Below are 20,358 nucleotides of genomic sequence, written 5' to 3' on the forward strand. Positions count from 1 at the left end.
CTAACCCATGTAAAAGAATAGCAAAGCCTGTTCTTTTATCTTTTTTGCCAAGCGAATCGCTTAATAGAAGGTAAATCTGTGTAGCAATGACGTTTACAATGCTGCTATAATTGTTATATTTACTTATTCATTGGTTCCACCAGTATGAAAATACTGCATTGTTCCCATTATAACGCCACTATTGCGTTGGAAAACCAACTTTATTTATTACACGGGGTGGTTTGAATGATCAAGGGTCATGAAACGAGCAGTAAGCGATGCTTGTTTACCAGGGTGGTTGTGGGCATGATTTTGAAATTTGAGCTGCATTGATGTAATTGTTGTATTACGCTTTCTATGTGTGTATCTTTTTTTACTTTGTCGACGAGAATTAGTTTTATTTTCATAAACTTAATAAATCAGTAACAGATCGACCGACGATAAGTCTTATATAACACAAACATGTCTCCGTAGATAATGATTCACGATAGGATGTTAATCAGCTTATGATTGGCGATTGGTTCTCGCCTCATCTAATGGATAAACGTTGTCGTAATCAAACTTAATAGCTATTATGTGGCCAGTAAAAAATAACATACTTGCGATTTTCTTCGTTTTCTCAACAAATCACGAATTGCCATGAACTGAATATTTGATTATTGATTGTAGTGGATTTATTTTATGGTGTGTATATAACGTAATGGAATCACGTGTCAAATTAATTTTTGTATGGCATTAAGGAATCCTTGCCGATTCTTTATTCCATGTACTTTCTTCATAATGTAGAATTAAATATCTTCCACGAGTACATTGTATTAACAATTAACAGTTGAAGGCAGTGTTAATTTGATAAAGACAAAACGATCTGCATTTCGGGTTAAGCATTCCAAAACTAGTTGAATACGGAACTACAATAGAAATATTTTCAAGGTTCAAATTTCTTCAACCTGCATCCGCAGGCCAGTCATAGTTAAAGACCAGTTAGGCTCATCTTTGATCACCTGCTGACCTCAAATTAACATCCGCATTATGGATCACCGAGTATACGTCATGTTTTTGTCTTTAAAGCATGGACTACTATCGGTATTTCCCAAGAAAAATCCGAGTTTACATACCAAATGTTGTTTTTTGGTTTGTTAATTTGATAAAGACAAAACGATCTGCATTTCGGGTTAAGCATTCCAAAACTAGTTGAATACGGAACTACAATAGAAATATTTTCAAGGTTCAAATTTCTTCAACCTGCATCCGCAGGCCAGTCATAGTTAAAGACCAGTTAGGCTCATCTTTGATCATCTGCTGACCTCAAATTAACATCCGCATTATGGATCACCGAGTATACGTCATGTTTTTGTCTTTAAAGCATGGACTACTATCGTTATTTCCCAAGAAAAATCCGAGTTTACATACCAAATGTTGTTTTTGGGTTGTTTTTTGTCCCCCGCCTTTCGAAGAAAGCAGGGGACTATTAAAATGGGTTCGTCCGTCTGTCTGTCTGTCCGTCTGTCTGTCTGTCTGTCCGTCTGTCTGTCCGTCACACTTTTTGGGACACAATAACTTTCTTCCTAATTGAGCTAGAATGTTCAAACTTGGTGTATGTGTTTATTAGGTCAATGCCTTGATGGAGTTCGAAGATGAGCATTTTCCGCTTAGGGTAAGCAGAGATAAGCAATTTGATTGGTTGATGCTTTGGGACACGATAACTCTCTTCCTAATTGGGCTAGAATGTTCAAACTTGGTGTATGTGTTGATTAGGTCAATGCCTTGATGGAGTTCGAAGATGAGCATTTTCCGCTTAGGGTAAGCAGAGATAAGCAATTTGATTGGTTGATGCTTTGGGACACGATAACTTTTAATTGAGCTAGAATGTTCAAACTTGGTGTATGTGTTTATTAGGTCAATGCCTTGATGGAGTTCGAAGATGAGCATTTTCCGCTTAGGGTAAGCAGAGATAAGCAATTTGATTGGTTGATACTTTGGGGCACGATAACTCTCTTCCTAATTGAGCTAGAATGTTCAAACTTGGTGTATGTGTTGATTAGGTCAATGCCTTGATGGAGTTCGAAGATGAGCATTTTCCGCTTAGGGTAAGCAGAGATAAGCAATTTGATTGGTTGATGCTTTGGGACACGATAACTTTTAATTGAGCTAGAATGTTCAAACTTGGTGTATGTGTTTATTAGGTCAATGCCTTGATGGAGTTCGAAGATGAGCATTTTCCGCTTAGGGTAAGCAGAGATAAGCAATTTGATTGGTTGATACTTTGGGGCACGATAACTCTCTTCCTAATTGAGCTAGAATGTTCAAACTTGGTGTATGTGTTGATTAGGTCAATGCCTTGATGGAGTTCGAAGATGAGCATTTTCCGCTTAGGGTAAGCAGAGATAAGCAATTTGATTGGTTGATGCTTTGGGACACGATAACTTTTAATTGAGCTAGAATGTTCAAACTTGGTGTATGTGTTTATTAGGTCAATGCCTTGATGGAGTTCGAAGATGAGCATTTTCCGCTTAGGGTAAGCAGAGATAAGCAATTTGATTGGTTGATACTTTGGGGCACGATAACTCTCTTCCTAATTGAGCTAGAATGTTCAAACTTGGTGTATGTGTTGATTAGGTCAATGCCTTGATGGAGTTCGAAGATGAGCATTTTCCGCTTAGGGTAAGCAGAGATAAGCAATTTGATTGGTTGATGCTTTGGGACACGATAACTTTAGTTCTAATTAAGTGAGATTGATGAAACTTGGTGTATAGTTTCATTACAGTAATACCTTGACTAAGTTTGATAATGAGCATTTTCTGCTCAGGGTAAGCAGAGCGATACGCAATTTGATTGGTCGAGACTTTGGAAAACAATAACTCTCCTACTTTGATTGTCCCCCACCTTTCGAAGAAAGCAGGGAACTATTAAAATGGGTTCGTCCGTCTGTCTGTTTGTCTGTCTGTCCGTTCCGCTTATGGTAAGCAGAGATAAACAATTTGATTGGTTGATCTTCGAATTGAGTAAATGTTCATGCTTATTGTCCCCCGCCTTTCGAAGAAAGCAGGGGACTATTAAAATGGGTTCAAATTAAGCGTCACAAATAGAGCGCGTGCTTTCGCCGTAAAACGGTGTCGTCTGCTAGAAAGACAAAACGTGATTTATCATCACCCAGTTGTGCAAACGAAACGTCTTTATACAAACTTTTCCTTTTTATAAGCTCGTTTATATAGTTTATGCTTTAGTTCTTGAAGAAGCTTTCCAATGTATTACCCCTGTAATTCCTCCTCTTTTATCTGTACAATATTTTCGAAAAAAATGAAACGAAATCCACTTATGTATACATTTAGGTTACATTATAGCCTACATGTCCCGACTCAACTTGCCACATTACATGTCATAATATTATAACCAGGTATTGATAAAAGCATCAATTGAGCAATTCCAATACAATCCAATACAATGAATATAGGCAAGGTAAATAAACAAATAAATGGAAAAAACAAATTGAAAAAGAAACTATTATAAATTAATTAAATATGTAGTATGCAATAATGAATTGACATTTAATGACAGAAAGAAAACAGTGAACTTTGCACAACTTGCAGCAAGATGGAAAATAGACCCGTTGATACAACCAAACTCTAGATCTGTAGGCATAGAGCATGTTTTCCCCTTAATATGCTATAATTATTCCATCAAAAACATTGTATGCTTAGACTATAAGTAAAGATATACTGTTTGATTGTTCAATACTTTGTAAAAGATAATTTGTGATAAATTTATATGTGTCCTCTAATTATTTTCCTATTTCGGCGGGGGACATCAGCCTCACTGTTGGCTTGTTTTTTATAGAATTTGACGATATTTCTTTGTATATTTGTTCTTGTGGAGGTTCCATGTTTATCTCGAATTTCAAACTTTTCTTCAAGATTGCTGATGGGCATCTTATTGTTATGTTGTCTATATCAGTCATGGTGCATAGCTCCCTACACTGTTCATATACTATAGTATCATTATGGATGATGTGGTCGAATGCTAATGAGAGTATTCAGTGTTTAAGACAAGTCAAATCCCCAGAGAGACTTGAACTTGTGCTACCAGGATCAATTCCTATATACTTCTCTCCAACGCGACTACAAAAATCGATTATATTCGATCAGATTATGTAAACCTTCCCCATGCCTCTTTTGTTGTATTGCTTTTTTTCTGCCCACATTCCGCAATAAGTATCTTTTAATCACCTTGCATTAAGACATCCTTTACAGATTTAAATCTCTGATTAAAAACAATTCGAGAGTATTTTCTTCTGTTTGTTTACAGTACGGTCTATGGAAAAGATTGAAAAACCTTTTTCGCGTAATTTAGAAAAGTGCTTTGTTAGTAAATCTCTAAATGTTGCTGGTGTCACAGTTGTATTATGGTATATTGCTGTGTAAGGAAGGGGTAATTCGTAACCGCAGTATTCAGTGTTAGGGTAAGGCAACTATTTATTGGGACACTGTACAATAAACAAGCACAAGGGCTAGGGTTAGTGTTAACTCAGTTTAGTTCAATAATTGTCATTCTCTGCAATTCTTCACCAATTTACGGTATTTTTTACAAGGTAATCTTTATTCGTATACTTAAATGGGAAAATAAGATGGCCGCTTAAACGTGGATTTCCTGATTGAAATATTCGAAGGTTCTGGGTGGAGGATATATCTGTAATAGATACATACCATTTACATTCATCCCAGATAAAAGTGAAAGTTTGCCACATTTTAATTAACCCCTGTATTTGAAGATGTCTATTGCCATTTTCTATAGCTGATTTATATCTCATTAAACGAGTTTTAATTTCAGTGTTCCCGGAATGTAAAAAAAAGCAGTTTGTAACTGTATAGGGCGTATTTTCTATGTCCAAATGAACTCCAGAAGTAGCCGCAACTAACAAGGTCCAGACATGATCTCTTTAAAAATATGTCTCGTCAGCAATACCTATTAAACGGGGATGATTGAGAAACAGGCTGATCGGAAGAATATTTTAAGGTCATTCTTTGACTGAATTGGCATAACCCAAGATGCGTTACCGAGTTACAAACACGATTTCTTTCACTTCTTGCAAGACAAAGGTGTTCACCATAGTTGACTGATTCGGGTTTTGCAATTATCATCGCATCATTTAACATGACCTAATCTTCAAAGCTTTAAGAACTATCTTTAAAGATACATTAATGATGTTAGGATATCATCAGTGGCTGTATCTACTGGCGAGTGTCTGAGACTGTCTTTAATCAATAAAGGAATAGAGGACAAACTTCTCCAGTAATAATTCATCACTGTCATGTGTTGGTAAGGCCGTGTCTATACCGTCAACACCTAGTCGTGGCGCTGCTGGTTTAGTCTGTTAATCTAAAGCTCCATCTGACAGATATCCTAGGTCTTGCTAATCACTTTCCGCTTTAATCTCTCCATAATAAGTCGGTGTATTAATTTAATCAGCGGCTCAATTACTGTCGTATCTTTCACTGAAGATCTGGAAATAGAAACCTTGACCACAGATTTTCTTAATGCGATAAGTGTTTGTGGTTGGGTTAGATCGATTATTGGTAGCCAATCTTCATATATTTAGGAATACTACTAGTAGTGAGTAGTCTTATATTTTTAGAAATATATGCTGCGATAGGCTCATGGGCGTAACTCATTATGGTCGTGCATACACTTATCTCTTAAAGGAAAACTATCATTATCTAATCGCTATGCAATCTTTGGAAACACATAATGGAATAGCTACTATTTCAGGGTCTTATCAGTCATCTCAATCTAATGATTGAAGTTACATATGTCGTATCCAATCAGTGGGTTCATTATTATGTAGGCATTCTGTATCTGTATTACATGTTTATGAAAAGCATCTTCATCATTTTGACTCTTAATATCTGATCAATACTTCTTCTGTTCTTCCCAAAATAAGATACATTCCATTTTGTTTCATTGCTTGAGATTATCAGTCAATGTATAAAGTTAATGGTATGGTCTTAGTGTCCAGGATTTTTACAAGTAGAAGTGAAAGAAGCTAGCATGAGATTATTCTGTACCCATACTGTTGATTATGTCTAGTGGCTGAATATCGATCAAAACCATAATCTGCTTTCAATTTGCACGGATGTAAGATAGGATTGAAAAGGACAGAGAGAGTAGCTGGAATCGGAAATGACACGGTGAGCTGATCAACATGAAAGGAAAGTCACTAAACCTATTTAGACCAGCAGATTTAATACTTGGAATTCATTCTAGTTTATAAAGACGTATAGCTCCTAGCTGTGGATTATTCTTTATTAGTAAAGATGTACCGTATCTCAGTTCTGTTTTCTCCTTCATTCAGTGGTTTATAAATACAGATGCCAGGTTTGCGGTGTTTGAACTCTAGTGTATGGTTTATGAAGTCGCTGCCAGAGCGAGATCCCCTCATAGCACACTGTATGGCATATGCCCGTCTTCATTAACTCAGTGGCTAATCGGTACGTTCATCTAACTGGTTGTGAACAAAAATCATTGTAATAAGATATCTTTTAATGAAACCTGCGAGTACGATACAAGCATTCTACTGATGCTACCCTATCTAACCCTTGATATACATGTCATTTGCTGTATAAAAAGTAAATACAGCATTAGCTGTTGCTGTATTAACATGTAAATAATAAATCATTCTGGTATATAATCAGTAGAGTTGCCGATATTAAAAAACACATTTATTAATTATGTATTGAAATCGTTTCATTCAGGAATAGTCAGTACATTATTGACAGGTCCAATTTACTGTGTCCAACCGGGTGGCTGCTACTAATTGTTGGGGGTGAAGGACGGAGAGCATCGCAAAGGAATGGATCTAGTCGTTCGAATGGGATGAACAAACAAGTTCTTATTGACACTGGCACAAACCCCCTTATAGCACATTGCATGGGGTATGGCCGTATAATTATCACGGTTGGTACAGAAAAGTATAGACGCCAACCTCATTTCCGTGCATTTCATTTTAAACGGAACATTATATTTTTAGACAAGAATCAATGACTAGGCTATTTTGATGTTAATGCACCAGGAAGGAAAGGAAGAACAAGAAGATAAAGTGGAGTTCATTTCCTCTCAAATGACATACATGGTCGTCATCCTTATACAGTATATTCAAATCATTTCATCAGAAGCTCAAAAATAGATTACGAATCCCAAACAAAAATTATTTTGCATTAAAGATCATTTTTACATGCTTGCATGAGGTTTCTTACCAAAAATCAATATAATACAATTATTGTCACAAATCACCCATAATCCCCGCGATATTATAAACTCAAGCCGTTTTGAAGGCTGTAAAATATCACTGGTCTCGCTGGAATTAGATAATGTGTTTTAGAAGGATAGAATGATATATTTTAATACGTATAAGAGGCTCAAACAATAGGACAGTCGTTAAAAAGATATTTACTGAGTATTTATCGGTTAATGGCTGGTTTTATATAGCTGTTTGAAATAGCGCGCGTGTTGGGGGAATTTTTAAACAACGAACATAATGTCAGCGATAACTGACCGTGTAAAATACACATAACACGACCCTCAGTTCAAATGTATTATTTAAGTTCTTTGCAGTCATCCTTTCGGTTTAAAAAATGCCAGGATCGATGCATTCCCGAGCTAGGTATCCGTTGATATCCCTATACATGTATTTCGTTAATGAAGTATGTAAAATTTGAAAATAGCACAAACTGCACAATCTTTACATTCGAAGATATTCCTCGCCTCATACATGTTTAACTTTCTACCGTGAAAATGGTTTAAAGCCCTTGTTTTTGAACCAGCCTCTGTACCGTGAATCAATCTTTGTATATTAAAGGCAACATAATTTTAAAAAGTCGTTATATGGCCACGTGCTTGCGTTCGTTTTTCAAAACATTTTCAATAGATTAAGGCCGTCCTCGCTTTCCTGCAAATTAAAAATGCTTGGATTCTCCATAGTCGCTGGTAATTCGTCTTGATGATTTAGAGGGGGTTTATTGTCCATTTGACCACACATTTCGGCCAATCAGAATCGAGGAAATTTCTGATTTGCGCTACAATGATGAATCAACCAATGCACACGAGGGTGATAAACCTCCAGTCTTTGTTGATGAATCAGTTTTTGTATTTTAAGCTTTGTTGATGAATTCATATATCTTTCTTGTTTACGACAACCACAATCGAGGTAGGTAATCACATTGCCATCGCTCTCTTTGACAATAGCCAAACTTGGACGCCGAATTCGTGCTTATTATCAAAGGTTTACTGGGAACTCGTGACAGCAATGTTCCTATATTGGACAGTATTACATCGACCTTTCTTTAGATGATCAGTTGAATTCGTGAAAAGATCCTCTCTAAATTTTGACCCCCCCCCCCCTCTCGCCACCCACACGAGTCCAATTGCGACTCTTGCGCAGTATATGATGATCCACGAGATTGTTCTATCCTGGAGACGACCCAAATGTTAATTTATTTTAAAGAGTTTCAAATCATTGTATCTTGAACATTGCCTAAGCTTAAATCTTGTAGTTTACCCAATCTTGGTATCTTAAATGGAACACATCCTTATTGCATCTGGAAGATATCTCGATCGAAAAGGTCCAAACTTTAAATCTGTTTTACACAGTGGATTTAAAGTAGACTTGCTACAATTTGACTTCACAGATAAATGTAATGGGCGGTGGTTCAATCTGAACACGGTGGAGTCCAGTGTCTGTATCTTGGATGTCCGTTGCTTGATATGTTCATTATATTGCGATGATAGCTTTGTTGATACCCGAGGACAACCTGTATACTTGGATCTACACTACTTACAAAACGACTTTAGCAATTGATGTACGCGAGTTTAACTGGTGAAATTTCACACAGACGGTGTAATTTCCATGAATATGTGAATTTACGTGGGGAAATGGTGAAGCACAGCTATCGGTTGTTATGTAGAAGTGCAATCTATAGTAAAATATTTATAGACAAATTATGTTGCAGTTTATCTGATTTAACAAAATAAAAGGTCGATAGTTGATGTACGTTGCGGAACTCTTCAAGGAAATATCTTTTGGTATTTCATGGAAGTTAAATCGGGATCATAACAATTGCCTGACACCTTGGTAATTATTTTTTTTCGTGACAACAAAAGTAATTAATCGCATGCAATTATCGCATGTATCGGGCGCTCAGAAAGGAATTAACGTCCGAGGTAAATTGTCGTGTCTATTAAAGCTTTGGATATCTAGTCACGTTACCGGGTAAGATTGGCAAGAAATGATACTAACGGCAAAGTTGTCACATTGATCTGGCTAGGAAGTCGTCGCGTGCAGCTACCCATCAAAGAAGCCTGCATCTAAGTGAAATGTCATCGATTTATCCGCCTCGTGAGAGAGAAAGCGATAAGTAAAATTCTGAAAGAATATTAGTCGACCTTCGAAATTTAATCCTGTATTGTATATAAATATAATCCCAAATTTTATGAAAGCATCAGTTTTAGATCTGTATCAAATTAAACTTAAACAACTATCTTTAGCCTCATAATTGACTTTAACATCATTATATATTTTTAAATATTTTAAAATGTGGAATGTGATCGACCAATCATTAATTTCGCATGTCAGGCTTAGAATTGGGAGATTGCAGAAACGCGGTAAAATATGAACTGAATCACTTTGATAACTACAATTTACATATTTAAAGCAACCAGACGTCCCTAGCATTTTGTCAGTATTTCTTGGAAACAGTTACTTTTCTTGCATTCATCGTAAATTGTGCTCGTCATTCAACCTGCCCATGTGTGAAAAATATTGCTTTTATAATATTAATTAGTTTCACTCTATAGATAGTCCTTCTACGGTCTAAACAGAGACAGATCAACTAATAGGCTAGCGTGGGCTCCTAGGCCTAGACATAATATTTTTTTTCCTTTATGCAGAAAAGAAACAAATCTTATCAAAGGTGGAAAGGAGGCACTTTAAACTAAGCCAAATTTGACCGTTCTTTTTAAATTATGACTGCTACTCTGCTAGCCAAGTTTTAAACCTTGCTTATGATACACAACTTAGTTTCCGCGACCAGGTATTCAAATTAGATAGGGGTCTCTCCGTTATTTTACAGTTACCAGTTCCACCAATTTTTAATGTATACCAGTAAACCAAAAGGGCATCTTATGTAGAGTGTTTATTTTGCTAATGCGAATAAAGATGAAATAGAAATAAATGTGTCTCATATCTTTGTTTCGTAAGATTTGCGGGTTTGTAGCGAACTTCTGCGATTTTCAATTTTACATACGCTGCCACGTCCGTTCCCCACATCCCATCCCGGTTTACCCTGAAATATCTATAAATTATGAATCTAGATACAAAGCACACAAGGTAAAACAACACGTAGGCCTACTAAAACGTAAAACATAATACTTAATTTCTTTAATTAGTGTACCTAAATCGGAAAAATCCCCAACCAAATTAGGTTTAAAATTTGGTGTGAAGTATTCCGATCATGTAAGTCTTCAACGTACGGAGGGTCCGGTTGATTATCCAGTATCTTTGGCCAAGTCAAGTAAGAGTTGCGCCTCTTCCCGCAATAAACAAACACGAATCGTGACGACGATTTAGGATTAATTTTAAAAAAAACATAAGATATGGTTCATGAAGAGAAAAATTTTACAATAAAAAAATTAAGATTATTGGATACTGAACTGGTAATGCAATCAAGTGGATTTTCTGAAATGACATTCTTAAATTAATTTCATGGGCGCCAATAACTTGTTTTAAGACTAGTTACCTCTCTTAGACTTTGTTTATGATAATGTAAAGAAAGGACTGGTTAATCTAGCCATTCACCTATTCTCAAATTATGTTGATAACGCAGAATATTTTTCTGGATGATAATAATAATAATAATGCTTTATTCAGCAATAAGATCGTATGATCCATAGATACAAAATATTCCTATATACATATTACATATTAGCCGAAACTATTTACAGAATTGCAAACATTAAAAGTTGAATTATTCATGTATTTTATTAAACAATGATAATCATATATAGTGCCTGTACCATTATTAACTACTAAAACTTCATAAATTCAAACGTCTGAGAGAAAGTGCTGTTTGGAGATATGTCGATAAAGAAATGAAATGAAATGAAATGGGTTTTAACGTCCTACTGTTCTGCTTCTATGCTGGGCTAATGAAGACGGGCATACACCATACAGTGTGCTATGAGGGAAATTTTGCCTGGGCAGCGGCACTATCGCCTACTCTTATATCGAATTCCAACTGCCAATGGATCTTTTACGTGCATTCCAATGTATACACGGGACCCCGGTTTTTCGTCTCATCCTAAGGACTAGACAGCTGTCCTTGTCAGGCCCTCCGTCCTGCATCACTGACAAGGGGGAATGTCGATAAAGACGAAAGGGTGTTATAGTCATAATCAACACATAACTGACCAAATTTAAAATCATTGGGATACTGACAAATATATTTTTTCGGTAAAAAGGTTACTCTTAAATGTGTATTATTTACATTCTAATATAACATGGAATAAATCTTCATAATCATACTTACATAATGGACATTCTGGCGAAATGTTTTGGTATCTTCTGAACAAGTTGCTAGCTAAGGGAAATAATCGCAGCTTTGTGATAATTCTTTTGAAATTTTGATTAATATTCATTGACAAATACAATTCCTGACAAAGATTAAGTTTAAATATACTATATTCTTAATCCTTATAAGACATATAGAAATAGATTTCACTAAAAATAATTATTTGCTTGATAACGATACCTGTATGTGTATTGAAACGTAGCATGTTAATAAAATTCAGAAGTAGTATATCCATACAAGCGTGGGTTTTTTTTTACTATATTCTTTAAGGTTTTCGCGATGATAGATACTATAGTGATAGAGGGAAAACAGCTTCTAGATTTATTCCCTTGATAGCTTCTGAAATTATGTTGAATGTCTATACTATTGACAGGAAGGACCATATTGATTTTCAGTGATAATAACGCCAATAGAGTCATCCCCCTTTGTTGAAAATCTTGTTAGCTTCTTTCTGAAATTTATATTAGAGACTTCGTTATTTAACTTATTCAGTGGAAAGAAACCTATGATATTCGATCATGACTTCCACAGTAATGGCCCTTTGTTATGGAATCTGTCGTTCACATAATTGATAGACACAAGGGGCTACAATAATCTGTACGGGTTGTCTACTATAGGCCTAGATGCTATTGATTGTCATCTTGTGGATAATCACCGAGTTATGTCGCTTAAAATTTGTTACTAATAATTATTAGAACTTTATAGCCTGCAATTGTTAACCTACCTTTCTGAAATTGTCATTGGTTGTCCCTAAATTTCAAGGTTCTTCTTCTTTGTTACGAAATATTAGGGGGCTCTATTTACTAGCTGGTCTTTTTCAATGTGTAGGGGTCGTTTAGCAACTGGTAAATGACTGAACGACGTAGCCTTACTGCTCATGTGCGTGTGTTTCGTTGTCTGGCAACATGTTTAATTTTCACTGATATCCTAACAGTCTAGCCACGTTGTGTTACTGCAGTGTTCTTAGTATTTAGATAAGACGGGGCCGTAGACACTGGTTTGTGACGTGCCACCCACAAGCCTTCCTCCACCCCCATTTTGCTATGGAAAATGGATATAATTGTAAGCTTTTCTAGCATAAAAATCACCCCCCCCCCCCCGTCAAAAAAAAAAGATATGTTTGATGTTTGTCCCCCTCCCTCCTAGTTCGCTACTGATGATGAATGTGAATTCGTTTTACTTTGTTTATTGTGATCTTTATCAAGCAAGGGGGGGGGGGGCTGAATGGTTAGCACGTGTGCGCTGTATCACGAAGTCTGTCATTGAGTCAACTGGCTTGGTTTCGATTCCCCGGCTGTACGTGACAAGAAGTAAGGTTGCCTGTCCAACCTCGTGGGTTTTCTCCGCCCCCCCCCCCCCCCCGTTTCCTCCCACTGCTAAAGACATCTACGCGCAAGCGAATTATGGAAATAAAATTGAACCCTATGTTAGTCCCGAGTGGACGTTAAACCCCATTTCTCTCTCTCTTGTCAAGCTTAAATACAAGAGCACACTCGTCGAAACGTCGACAAAAATAAATAAACAATTTACCTTATTTTTATTTTAAAAAGTTTTGGGGTTCATTTACATATAGGAGCAATTAGCCCCAGGGGAATATATATATTTTTAAACAGAGGAATGTTATAAAGGCCATCGCAATTAAATATAAAAATAAACTAAAGTTGATTTTATTTCATAAGATCGATGTTCCAGCTTTATAAAGGTGCATCAATCAAATTTTGTCGCGAAACATTAAATATATTCCCCAGACGGCAGGTATACTTTCTATATTTGGCTGCCATCTTGTAATCATCGTTGAATAATAATGATTGAGTACCGTATATTATGTTCCAATCACGTTACATTTAGAATGTCTGCTCATGCTTTAATGGTTCCTTTATAGATTTATTTTTCATTTCATTAAACAACCGACCGTAGACCTTATAATGGCAAATTTTATTACTCAGAAAAACTAGTGTCGAGCATTTTCCACATGGAATACTTTATCGCCGTAAAGATAATCAATTTGCGACGCGCTTTTCCGTAAAGTAAAAAGAAAATATTTGTTAGACTGACCAAACCTCATTATCCCTGTCGGTGTATTTAGTATAAAAATGCCAGCAGAATATTTATTATTCGTACATTTAATCTTTGTGTGTTTTGTACCAACAAAGCAGGGTGGCATCGATAACACCAAAAAAGATTACTTCTGTGGCTTGTTTTTGTTGTTTTAAAACAAACACGAGCAGGTCAATCAGATTAGACGGTAAAAAATGTACTTCTGAAAGAATTAAGAGTGAACAAACAGAAAAAAAACGTCAAATTGATGGTCACACGTGCGTTGTTTACATTGAACGTAGTAATATGAACTGGTACGGGCAAAATTATATCGTTTTACCCATTTTACGCCTCCGCGTACTATTTTCTGTACCTATTTACGCTAAATATGGAATATTTTTTATCAAGATATACTTCAAACACCTTTATTTATTTTTCTAATACTAAAAAAAAATGTTTCAGAATTTAATTTGTCGAAAGAAAAAAGTTAATATTTTGTAGTCATTAAGTCGCATCGTTGTCATCCTTATCAGTGATTGTAGCGGCCAAGCGAATATTCACTGCGGATCAGTGTGGTAATACGACTGTGGATATGGCATAATTATTATACGCGAACGAATAGGTTTGCCAGTGGAGTCAAAGCGAATTATTAAAATTGAGATACCATAGTCCTGAAATTACATAGATTATTTTAATGCATGGTTGGCACTACACACTTCATCATATATATACTCAAATGCATACACAAAATCCTGGATCTGCGCATTATCTTTATATATTCGCTAAATGGCGCAGTTACGATCGGGGGCGGATAAATACTCCGTTTCTAATTCAGCTTTTGGGGGATTAAAATAAAACAAGTGTTATAGCTAATCTATCACAATCCTTAGTACCTGTATAGTCAATTAAAAAAGACTCAAATAATTTCACATTATGTAAGATTATAAAATGAGCTGACAGTTCTCGCTATAATAGTTTAAAACAAAATAGAAAATGAAATGGGAATATATTGAAAATTTCAGTCAAATTACTTCCCTCTGATCCACGTTTACGTTAAATCATCAGCCGCATCGAGAGTTGATTATGGTCTTGGTGAGTTAAAGATACATTAGTTTTATAAAGATTTGGCCATTCTTGCTATAATATACTATTCAAAAAAAGTAGGGGATATTTGATTTTGGGGGCATAATACTAAAATATGCAAATGACTACGAAAAAAGTCACTATAGAACCTAACAGAAGAAACATTTCCAGTTACATGTGACGCCCAAACGCACCAATAGCTACCGCATGGAATGCAGGTGATGCTTGGGATTATCATGGGGGTCCAACCCAAGATTTGCACGACTCTGACTTTGAATGTTACAGTCATTGTGGCATTGAATTCCAGGGTGGAAACATCAGTTTAATTGTTTTAGTGACCAGAAAACAAATTTTGATATGCGTCGGCTTACCCAAAATGAAAGGTTACGTGCCCTTGGCATGCTACAGATCGGCACAACACAGGCGGTTGTGGCGCGGACGATGAATGTTTCTCAGTCTGTCATAAGCAGGCTATGGTCCAGATACCGTGATACACAATCTGTACAGGACAGACCACGCTCAGGTCGACCAAGGGCGACAACTCAAGCCCAGGATCGATTTATCCGTACCTTGGCCTTGAGAAATCGTGTCATCACAGCAAATCAGATCAGCGCTCGTCTTCAAACAGACACTGGTGTGAGAGTGAGTGGCCAGACGATTCGGAATCGACTGCATAGGGGTCACCTTCGCGCCCGACGTCCTCGCGTGATCCCTTGTTTGAGAGATCATCACATTCAGGCAAGACGTCGTTGGTGTAGGGATCGTCAACACTGGGATAATCGACGCTGGAGCAATGTGATGTTTTCAGATGAGTCAAGGTTCACTGTTGATTTTTTGGACAGACGTAGGAGGGTGTGGCGTCGTCGAAACGAGCGCTTCCAAGACGTTAACGTCATCAGACATGATCGATTTGGGGGTGGTTCTGTTATGGTGTGGGGAGGCATCACTGTTGCTGGAAGAACGGCTTTACATGTTGTTACAGGGCGTGTTACAGGCCAGTACTACCGGGACAACATCTTGGCAGTCCATGTTGTGCCGTTCGCACGACGTCATGGCCGCCGTTTCATCTTCCAGGATGACAACGCAAGATGTCACAGGGCCAGGATCGTTACAGGTTACCTCCAACAACAGAACATCACCACATTACCTTGGCCAGCACTGAGTCCCGACCTCTCCCCCATCGAGCATGTCTGGGACATGCTTGGACAGAGGTTACGTCAACGTCAACAACGTCCTGCCAATGTCCAAGAACTTGCTGCTGCGTTGCAACAGGAATGGGACAATCTGGACCAAAATGACCTTAGACGTCTCATTAGGAGTATGCCACGTCGGATCAATGCTTGTTTGGCAAACAGAGGAGGATTTACCCGTTACTGACTTAGTTGTGATGCTGTGGTAACTTTGCTGTTTGACCCCGGGTATCATTTTACCCTTATAATGGTCAGTCTGTGCCTTACTTAGTCTAACGATCATTTGGAATAAATCGATGAATGTGAACTTCATTTCATTTTGTCATTTGTTTCTTCGTCAGTTTCATTAGGTGACTTTAATAACACTTAAAAATCAAATATCCCCTACTTTTTTTGAATAGTATAATTCAAAAATAGATGATAAAAAAAGAAAATGTTGAAAATTTCAGTCAAATTACTTTGTTCTGAACGGAATTGTCACTGTTAGAAGTTTAAACTAGAAATAGGCATCAATTGTGTCTTCACCGTCTATGAAAATTGGCGATCGTTTGATTGACAAATTATGATAACTCCACCCATATATTATCGATTATCAAGTAACATGCTCAATGGCTATGGCAGCCTCGATTGGCAGGCTTTTCATCACCAGTTTCCGGTTGTGACATCAGCGAGTAACGGTAAACGTTAGCTTGGCCCGCCATTTATTGATTTAATTTTAAATGGACGAGGCTGTTTAAATCCAAACTTTATCCAAGCCATCCGTGGGTCTACAGAGTTGATTTTAAGCTTGTCTGTAATTAATAATTTTTATAACATCTGAAGCCTAAATAAAGACTTACAATAGGCAGATTTAGCTCTTGCATAATGTATGTTTAATTAAGACCTGCAATAGACAGATTTAGCTCTTTTATAATGCCTGTTTAATAAATAAGCTATCATGAATAAAAATTAAAACAAAAAATTATTTTAATTTCACTTTTTCTGTTTTAGCCACGAAACGGTGTAGTGGTTTCGTAGTGTGGCAAATTATTGCTCAGGGCTCACACCCGGTAATTTCTATTGGCCGATCACAAGCCTTTAAAGTAGAGCCTCTTCAGAGGAGTGGGCGACTAGCTAAAAAGTAGTTGTGCTGTGTTCAGCTCTCTCTCTCTCTCTCTCTCTCTCTTTCTCTGAAAAAACCGGAACAAAACTGTATAAAACTATTAAGTTTTATTATGCATTAAAACATATTTACGGGTAAGTTTTGATGGACTGAAAAAGTTCCTTTAAACTATTTACAGGCTACACTAAAATATAGACAGAATGCCTTGGCTAAATAGTGAATTTGCGGTTTAATTTGATTAAAACCCACTTCATTGTGTGTTTATTGTAAACCGTGTACGCTTCTAGTTATTGATTGACTGTCTATTTTTTTCAAATTTTTAGCCATAGAGATTGTTTTGTAGTTGAGAATTTACGATCGCAAATTGTCCGGTCAGCTTCCCGTTAGAAATTTAGATAATAAAGGCTATTTAAATGTCCAAAAGGGAATATTTCATTAATAAATAATTATTATAAGCCCTACTAATATTTCATTTCTTAGCCCAATACATATTTTTTGTGTACACCATGCCGACAAAGTGGTGTATATACACATGAATTCACGATACCCTAAAATAAAAAAAACCACAATGACATATGAATTTAATTTGCAAAGTGTTTGTGCGTTATCAGAAATGACCGACAGTGAAAATGTTGAAGTGGGAGCCCTGGTTTAAACACTTTGCGTATACAACAATGAACAATGTCATATTTCTTTTATTTAAAAAACAGCCTTCAAATTTCGACTTGGTATCTATTTAGCTTCCCTAGTTGTATCATGGACCCTAAAGTCACAGTATTAATAAGGGCCATGGTTTTATTGTCAATACGAAGTGACAATAATAGCTAAAACTAGAAGTAGAAAGCAGAATAGAAATAGTTTAGAAAGCAACGGAATCTAAAATCGAGATATTAATGATATTTGTAGTATTTTTAGAATTGCTCCGCTCTTCGCCTTCACATAGATAACATAAGCTAAAAGTGACAGTTCTTGGTTAATAATACTTGAGTAAACCTCATCACTAATTAGTAAGCGGCGTAATAAATTGCTTTTCCGATTCACATTCCTTATCGACCTTTCTTCCCTTCAATAAATAGATATTGAAAATTACCTCCCTTCGGTTATAAGAGGGCGCTGTGACTGGTTGCATGCAGACGGTCTTCTGGAGTGTCACGATGTGAGGGGAAATGGATTTAAGAATTAAATTCCCGTCAAAGGTTTGAGAAAAAGTGTTTTATGAGCGTTACTTGACATGTCAGCATGGTGATAGTGTTGGCACACACCATTGCATCAGCCTATTTATACATAAGGAATCCCGACAGCTTTGGATTACATCGAACCGACACTCGTGTGGAAAGTGGAGATTCGCCATCGACTTGTTCAAGTTGTTGTAAACAAAGTCATTATAGCAGCGGCATTTCTGAAAATTTTTATAATGAGGTAAATTATTTTTGACACCTTGTCTTATCTTACACATTGGCGTGCACGTAAAATATCCCTTGACAGTTAGAATTCGATATAAGAGTAGGCCGTAGTGCCACTTTCCGGGCAAAATTTCCCTCATCATACTCGTAGTCATAGCACACTCACACTCACTGTCACTGTGCTGTATGGCTTATTATTTCCGTCTTCATTAGCCCAGTTCGGAGTAGGACGTTAAACCCTATTTCATTTTCATTTTGTCTTATCTTAGCTGGGGGTATAATGAAGGCATTAGTGGCCCTATAGTACTCTAGGCTAGTAGTAGTACAGAGTAGTACTTTAGTAGTATATATCTATCTACCGTCTTCGAATCATTCAGATCATACAAATCGTACTTCTTTAGGCTTAGCCTTAGACTAAGACTTACAGTTGCAGTCATCACGATTTACCCAAATTCAGCAATATTTCAACTCATATAATAATTAATTTATATCTATATTTTGCCAAATTGTCATTTTTAATTTAAAAGAACCGGTAGTGTTTTTATTTCAAGCAGGCGATTTCGTGTAATACACAAATTATGTCCCTTGGTTACAACTTCCAAACTTACTTGGAAATTGCATTTTGAGGGGCATTTTTGACACAAAAACACTACTACTATTTTTAACTAAGAATGACAATTTGGCAGTGAAATGAAATGGGGTTTAACGTCCTACAGTATTGCTCCGAACTGGGCTAATAAAGACGCACATATGCCATGCAGTGTTCTATGAGGGAAATTTTCCCAGGACAGCGGCACTACGGCCTACCTTATATCGAATTCCAACTGTCAAGGGATCTTTTACGTGCATGCCAATGTGTACGCAGGACCTCGTTTTTTTGTCTCATCCGAATGACTAGACAGCTGCCCTCCGTCCTGCATCACTGACAAGGGGGAACCACGCGAGCCAACGTCTTACCCACTTAGCCACTGTGACAGCGTGACCCCCGACAATTTGGCAAAGAACGGTACTAGTAGGTATAATAAGGATTAAGTACTAATCAAATATGATATCGAATCGATATAAATTATTGTGATATGAGTTTAGTGGATTTGGTTACAACTTGCAAACTTTTTTGGGAAAAGGTAATTTGAAAAATGAACATTTGGCATAAAGTATGGTCAATTATAAATTATTAAATTGTCATATAAGTTGATATAATTAGTTTAAGCTTATAATGGTGGATTTGGGTAGCTTTGGGTGGATTTGAGTAAACCATGCGTACCCTCCTGAGCCTGGCCATTCTAATTTAAGAAACTGTCAGTCCATCTTTCAAGTTTCAAAATGTCACTAGTGTGTTCTAGTGTGTTTACCTGACAACCCCCTGTTCGGTTACTGGTAGTAAGTATTGATAAGCTTGTACATGTATCTTTAAACCACTTAAAGTAGCTAAGTCCGTAACTCAATATCATCCAAAATCTTCGACATTGAAAACACAAATTTTTTTGCAATTTAAATCAGCATTGGTGTTGTGATCTTACCTGGAAAAGATGGGCTTCTGATATCCAATATTTAAGACAAAATAAACATTTTACCATTGGTACACGAATCGTGTACGGTACCATAATGCGTTTCAGCGCCATTTTTAACAAGGTGCTCAAAGAATGAGGCTAGACATATTCCACAAGTCATGTCAAACGGTGATATCATATTCTTATTTGGAGAGCATGCGCAATAAATAATATCGGTGTTGACTGGAATAACCAGACGCTAGAAACTGACTTGCGGTTGAGACTTCTGGCGTATTTCGTCGAACATATCTGATGACAATTCACAGTAAAACGAACACGATTGAATGTAAAACAGTTTTAATATAAATTCATATTACATTACTATATGTTGTGACTCATTTGTGCCAATTTCTAGGTTCAATATATTAGCGATTTAGCTCCTTTAAATATTTATCATCA

The 20,358-nt window shown here is 36.7% G+C and overlaps 1 protein-coding gene across 5 annotated transcripts in view; it reads left to right on the forward strand.

Annotated features, from left to right (window-relative positions):
* Nucleotides 1-20,358, forward strand: part of LOC126830839 (cGMP-dependent 3',5'-cyclic phosphodiesterase) — a 157,536-nt gene that overhangs the window by 35,902 nt on the left and 101,276 nt on the right. For 2 of the 5 annotated variants that reach the window (XM_050561270.2, XM_050561272.2), the window contains exon 1: nucleotides 18,128-18,425. The exons of the other annotated variants lie outside the window; for them this stretch is intronic. In XM_050561270.2, the coding sequence (XP_050417227.1) occupies nucleotides 18,246-18,425 (180 nt within the window). In that variant the 5' untranslated portion in view covers nucleotides 18,128-18,245. Of the gene's footprint in view, nucleotides 1-18,127; nucleotides 18,426-20,358 lie in introns of those variants that run through there. 5 annotated transcript variants of the gene reach the window in all.

This window comes from Patella vulgata, chromosome 8 (genome assembly GCF_932274485.2).
Source record: "Patella vulgata chromosome 8, xgPatVulg1.2, whole genome shotgun sequence".
In the NCBI taxonomy this organism is placed as follows: domain Eukaryota; kingdom Metazoa; phylum Mollusca; class Gastropoda; family Patellidae; genus Patella; species Patella vulgata.